The sequence below is a fragment of the Ovis aries genome, chromosome 5 (genome assembly GCF_016772045.2).
Source record: "Ovis aries strain OAR_USU_Benz2616 breed Rambouillet chromosome 5, ARS-UI_Ramb_v3.0, whole genome shotgun sequence".
NCBI classification, from domain to species: domain Eukaryota; kingdom Metazoa; phylum Chordata; class Mammalia; order Artiodactyla; family Bovidae; genus Ovis; species Ovis aries.
In genome coordinates, this window is record NC_056058.1 from 13,765,991 (window position 1) to 13,772,489 (window position 6,499).

The following is a 6,499-nucleotide window of genomic DNA, read 5'->3' on the forward strand; positions in this document are numbered from 1 at the left end:
GCAGGCAGATTCTTTACCGTTTGAGCCCCCAGGGAAGCTCAATTTGTACATCTAACGCTGTCTAAAAAAATCTGGAACCTGCTTTGTGGTTGGGATAAAATAAGCTAGTACATCACTGGCTCTTGTATTTCCGGGAATATTTAGTAAACAATAAAATGTTTCTTTAAAAATTCAGCTCTCTGAATCATCAAGTTAAACCGCTATGGCTGGTCGCTCAGTCATGTCCGACTCTTTGCGACCCCATGGACTATGGCCAGCCTGGCTCCTCTGTCCATGGGATTCTCCAGGCAAGAATACTGGAATGGATTGCCATTCCCTTCTCCAGAGGATCTTCCCGACCAAGGGATCGAACCCGGGTCTCCTGCATTGCAGACAGATTCTTTACCGTCTGAGCTACAGGGTTGCCCTTCCCCAATATCTTCATCAATAACTGTCATTTTTTTTTCTTTCTTCTTACTTCTCTTCCTCCATATCTCCTCTTTCTCTGCCTCTGTGATGGCCTTATTGATGATCACAACATTCTATTGTACTTCACACTGTAGGAAACAGCCTTTAATCTATTAACCCCTTTCTCTCCTGAGGCTGAGAAGCGCGGAGGCAAGATGACTTCGTCTCCCATCCCACTCAAAGAGCGCTCTGACGAGCAGTCCGTGGATCGCTGTAAAGATACAGGCGCTGCCCAGCAGTCCGGCGAGAAGGACCGCGGCAGGGATAAAGCTCGGAAGCGGCGCAGGGCCTCGGGCGGTAGCAGCAGCTCGGGGGCTCGGTCCCGCGCGGGCTCCAGCCGCGGCTCCAGCTCGCTCTCAGCATCCGGACGCTCCGGACGCTCCAGTGGGTCCCGCAGCTCCAGCTCCAGCAGCTCCCACGGCTCTCCGAGGCCTTGGCGCCCCCGAGACCACAGGCGGCGGTCCGGTTCCAAACCCAAACCACCCAGACGAGATGAGAAGGAAAAGAGAAGGCGCAGCCTCGCCCCTAAGCCCACCAAAGTGCACGTCGAGAGGCTCACCCGGAAGGTGACCAGGGAGCACATCCGGGAGATATTCTCCACCTTCGGGAGAGTTAGAGAGGTCGACCTGCCCAGAGAAAGGATGCGCGCGCATCCGTCTCAAGGCCACGCCTACGTGGAGTTCGAGAATCCGGAAGAGGCTGCGAAAGCGCTCAGGCACATGGACGGAGGGCAAATTGATGGCCGGCAGATCACGGCCAGAGCCGTGCTGGCCCCTTGGCCCCAGCCACCCCCTAGGCGACTGAGCCCTCGCCGGAGAATGCTGCCACCACCCTCCACGTGGCGCAGGCTGAGGAGGAGCAGGTCGCGTTCCCCTTGGGGCAGGTCCCCTGAGCGCCAGCGACCCCGCTCCCCCCGCCGCCCCCGCCACTGGAGCGGCTCCAGCTCCAGGTCCTTTCGAAGGTGAGGGCAGCAGTTGACACGTGTCCCGGAGCAGCAGAGCTCCAGCTGCAGGAGTGTTGCTGGTTTGGGGTTGTGCTGGTAAAAGTGCCCTCTAGTGTTCTGGCTGGAAAACTTCCAAGTTTCTATAGTTCCTGGGAATCATGTAGCTGGCAAAGCCAGCAGGGATGAGCAGAGGGCTTCAGACGGACGGACAGCCCCGGCCTGGGAGCACGTTTTTCCAAGTCCCAGACGACCTGGGCCGATTCGGTGGCCTGGTCCTGCCCTAACCTGTCGGCCGGCAAAGTCCAGCAGTTATGCCATTCCTGTTAGCTTGGCCCTGCACCCCTGTTTGGGTCGTCTTCTGACCTGTAGGGTCAAGTACCCCATGCTATGTGCCACACACACACACACACACACACCCTCCCTTTCTCTGAAATTGGTAAGTTTCAAGCCAGCTCTGCTGGGTCATCACAGAACCACCCCTACCCAGGGCAGTAATGTGCTATTTCTTGCCCTGCAGGTTACCTTAGCAATGTGTACATTGCTTTTTTTGGCGTTTATTGAATAGTCAGGACTATTCATTTTCTGTTTTGGGTTTTGTAACTTTGTAGCTTTTTAGATAATGTTGTAGTTGTTCTTTGTTGTGTGAAGTAATTGCTTTGGATGAGCCAAGGATTAGAGTTTAAAAAAAAAAACTTTTATCAGGATTCAAATGAATTGGGGCGATGACTTTGTTCAGTGAAATTCTGAATTATGGATCTTAGTCCACAAGTTGGCATGTAATAGGTGCTCTGTAAACATGAGGATCAAGTGATTTTCGTTCCAAACTGAGGAATATTGGGTGTTGAAAGGGGTGGCAGGGCAACAGGATTAAGATATTTTTATTTTCTCCCTCTAAAAACACCCGCTGAAACGGAAATGATGGATTTTAAAAGAAAGTATGCACAGATTAGGTTTACGTTTTAAGTAGATTTTTATGATTAAAGTCTTAAATGGATTAAGAGAGAAAGGATGTGAAATCATAGTGACAGTTGACTGCAGTCTCCCACCAAAGAGGTGATAAGATTGTATAACTGAAGTTGAGTGACTTTCTGAGAAAACTTTAGAAAGTATATTTGGAGTTTGAATACTTTTTTCAACAAAATATATCTTGAGCCCCTTCTAAGGGCAAAGGAGTAAGTATATATGTCAGGGTAAATCACTACAGTCCACATTACTCTTCCTTTCATTGGGTATCCAGCTTAGTGAGAGAATCAACATACAATGAAGAGATGAGAATACACACACAGTTCAGAATTGGAAAACTTAAAGAGAAAATGCAATATTTGATGACTGGGTCTGGAAAGCTCCCTCTGTTCAAATAATGTTTTACAGGAAGATGAAAAGTACTCAGGATTGATTCAAGGGCGGCGGGAGCTGAGAGGCCATGGCAGCATTGCCAGATCACAGTGGAAGTGCTCCTAGAGGGATTTTCCTGGGGCAACACAGGCTCCTACCACAGGGCTGGGACATGTCCAGTCTGCATTCATCTCTGAGATCTCTCTCATCTCCCTCAGCTACAGGAAATCTGACTGAAGCAACCCAGTCTGATGGAGAAAACCGAGAAATCAATTGCTTTGAAAAGGCAAAAGAGAGAAGCTGAACAAACTAATAAACTCTTTATTGGTGTTTTGAACTTTGAAACCGCAGAAGAAAGTCTGAGGAACTGTTACCAGCAGCGGGAAGAACTTAGAGACTGTGTGGTCCTGAGGGATCCTTCCAGCCAAAGATCAAGACGGTGTGGTTTTGTCACCTTTTCTTCCATGACCGAGGTGGATGAAATGCCCACCGGACCCCATTCCATTGACGGCATAGTGCTGGAACCCAAACATGTGTCCCAGAAGCAGCATCTGGACAGCGGGGTGTTCTTTGGACACTGAAGAAACTGTTTGTTGGTATTCAACAAGATACTAAGGAACATCATCTTAGAGATTACTTTGAGAAATATGGACAAATGGTACCATTGAAATCATTACTGATAGGCAGTCTGGCAAGAAAAGAGGCTTTGGATTTGTGACTTTGATGACCTTGATTCTGTGGACAAGACTGTGTTGCCAAAAAACCATACCATCAATGGTCATCATGCAAAAGTCGCAAAGGCTTTGTTGACATGGGAAATGCAGCAAATCCAGGGTTCCAGAAGTGGAGGAGGAGGCTGCTCTAGTTTGGGGGTTTATCCTGGTGGTGGTAGTGATTTGGGACTAGCATCAGGATGAGAAAGTAACTTCTGGGGAGGATCTCATGCATATGGAAATGGTCCTAGGTTTAGGGGTGCTTATCATGGGGCTGGAAAAGGGAGAGACAGAGGGTCTGTCTGGTGGTGAAAGTCCCACATCTGGCAACCATGATTAAGGCTGCAGAGGTGGTCATGGCAACAATGGAGGAGGAAATTGTAGAAGTGGAATTAACAATGACTTTGGAAATTATCAGCAACAATCTAATTACAGTCAATGAGGAATGGAAACTTTGGTAGCAACTTGAGGGTTCAATATGGTGAAGGAAACTCTGGGTCCAGGAGGCAGTGAGGATGTGGGGGTTGGGAGGGCGAAGCCGAAACTGAGCTTCTTCCTGTTTGCCCTGGGCTTCACTGTCTAAATAGTGGAGGATGAGAGCCCAGAGGTAACTGGGCCGCTTCAGGTTATGAGCAAACATGCAGTGATATGGCAGAAGACGCCAGAGCAGGTGCAGAGAGCCATTTGTGAATGAATTGAATTATTTAAGAACATTGCCTTCCTGCAGAGGGAAAACCGTATGGAAAATGCCTTTGAGGCAGTTTCTTAGCTTAACTGTTTTTTTCCTAGTGATCTTTGTCAAAGTGTAGAAACGTCATTTCTTTGATAATGTTAAATTTGTTTAATATTAAACATTTTGTTAAATGTTTGTAAATTGTTAACATTTCTTTGTAAAATGTTAAAATTTTAAAAACCTTTTGCAAGATTTTTCTCAGTTTTTGAAAAGCTATTAGAAGTATGCTGTAATGAAACATATTAATAACATTGTTCCTTAAATTTTAGCATGTAGAAATTATTATATGAAGCAGTTGTACAGTTATGACTTAATAAAATAATTCTAAAGGAAAAAAGCACTTGTGGTTTGTCCTCTTTCACTTATACTCTTTTGCACTTTTAATTTTTATCTTTTTTAACAATTTTTTTCTAATTTCATGAGCTATCATTGGCATACAGTACTGTATACAGTTTACTTTTGATGGAAGAGTTACAGAATTCTATTATTCCAGGTAATTTTTAAAGTTTAAAATTGCTGCTACTGTATATGTTTGAAATGTATGTGACATCTATATCATGAAATGATTACCACAGTGATTTTAGTTAATATAATACTGGAGGGGGTAGCCATGCCCTCCTCCTGGGGAATCTTCCTGACCCAGGGATCAAACCCCTGTCTCCCATATTGCAGGCAGATTCTTTATCATCTGAACCACCAGGGAAGCTCTTTATTTAATGTTCATCATCTCAAAATGGTTTTTTTTTTTTTTTTTTGGTATGATGAGAGCCTTAGTATTTACTCTCTGAGCATATTTCTTCAGCACTGTAGTGAACAGCAACATTAACTGCAGTCATCATTTACTCATTACCCCTTTTGCCTCTTTTTTTTAAAGCTGAGAATTTGTACCTTTCCGCAACCTTTCTCGTATTTCTCCTCCCATGCATTCTCTGCTTCGGTAAACCAGATGTGGTTTCTTTTGCTATGGGTTCATTTTGAGTATTTGGGTTCTTTTTTTTTTAGATTTTTTAAATTGAAGTATGTGCTTTTTCTTAGTCTCTCAGTCGTGTCTGACTCTTTGTGACCCCATGGACTAAAGCCTGCCAGACTCCTGTATTCATGGGGAATTCTCCAGGCAAGAACACTGGAGTTGGGTTGCCGTTTCCTTCTCCAGGGGATCTTCCCAACCCAGGGATCAAACCCAAGTCTCCTGCATTGCTGGCAGATTCTTTACCATCTGAGCCACTGGAGAAGCCGTTTTGAAGTATAGTTGATGAATAATTTGTATAAGTTGCAGATAATACAGTAGAGTGATTCACAGTTTTAAAAGTTATACTCTATAAGAAGTATTGGTCATAGTCCCTGTTGGGACAATAGATTCTTGTAGCTTATTTTATACATTAAATTGTAACTGCTCACTGCTCAAAAGTCAATAAAGAGGCACAGTTGGTGGAAGGGAAAGTTTGCTTTATTTTGGATGCCAGCACCTGGGTTCAGGAGACAGGGGTAGGATGGACACCTATCCAAAGGCTGATCAGCCCAGATAGCTGGCTCATTATTATTTCTGGGTGTGTTCTTGAGGATGTTTCTGGAACAGATCAGCATTTGAGTCTATAGACTAAGTGAAGTGACCCACTCTCCTCAGTGTAGGTGGGTGTTATTCAATCTGCTGAGAGCCGCATGGAAAAGAAGGTGAAGGAAGGTGAATCCACTCTCTCTTCCTGAGTGGGACAGTCCATCTTTTCCTTCCCTTGGACTCAGAGCTCCTGGTTCTCAGGCCTTCGGACTTGGATTGAAATTTACCACTGACTTTTAAAAGATATTTACTTATTTAGTTAATGGTCTGTGTCAAGTTTTAGTCTTCGTTGTGGGATGTGGGATCTTTTGTTGGGGCACACAGACCCTCTAGTTGCGGTTCAGGGGCTTATTTGCTTTGCAACATGTGGGATCTTAGTTCCCCGACTAGGGGTTCAATGTACATCCCCTGCATTTTGAGGCAGATTCTTAACCACTGGACCACCAGGGAAGTCCCAACCCTGACTCTTCTGCTTCTCCAGGTTGCAAATAGCAGATTATGGGATTTCATACTGTTATAACCATGTGGGTGAATCCCTAAATACCTCTCCTCTTCTGTAGACTTTATGTCCTATTGGTTCCATTTCTCTAGAGAACCTTGACTGATGCACATTAATAAAGTTCCAAGAAGGTGCACCTGGAGGAACTTTTCCAATGCCTAAGAGCCTCCCTCACAGACAATCCCCCCCTCCTCCAGGCAGCCCAAATACATGAACACACACTAAAACATTTAAAAATGAATACACAGATGCTGAAACTAACTCTAATACATAC

At 45.2% G+C, this 6,499-nt stretch overlaps 1 protein-coding gene and 1 pseudogene across 1 annotated transcript; both read left to right on the forward strand.

Moving 5' to 3' along the window:
- The first annotated feature begins 602 nt into the window (after positions 1–602).
- LOC105609440 (RNA-binding protein with serine-rich domain 1-like) lies at positions 603–2,954 on the forward strand. Its single transcript, XM_042249998.2, has 3 exons — positions 603–1,408; positions 2,701–2,705; positions 2,766–2,954. Exons 1-3 carry the CDS (start codon positions 603–605, stop codon positions 2,849–2,851), a joined length of 897 nt encoding a protein of 298 aa, XP_042105932.1. The 3' UTR covers positions 2,852–2,954.
- Positions 1,296–4,504, forward strand: LOC132657156 (heterogeneous nuclear ribonucleoproteins A2/B1-like; annotated as a pseudogene).
- Positions 4,505–6,499: the final 1,995 nt, after the last annotated feature.

What these genes read in the sequence shown, in the direction of transcription:
- LOC105609440 (XM_042249998.2), top strand. Translation starts at nt 603, where the DNA reads ATGACTTCGTCTCCCATCCCACTCAAAGAGCGCTCTGACGAGCAGTCC.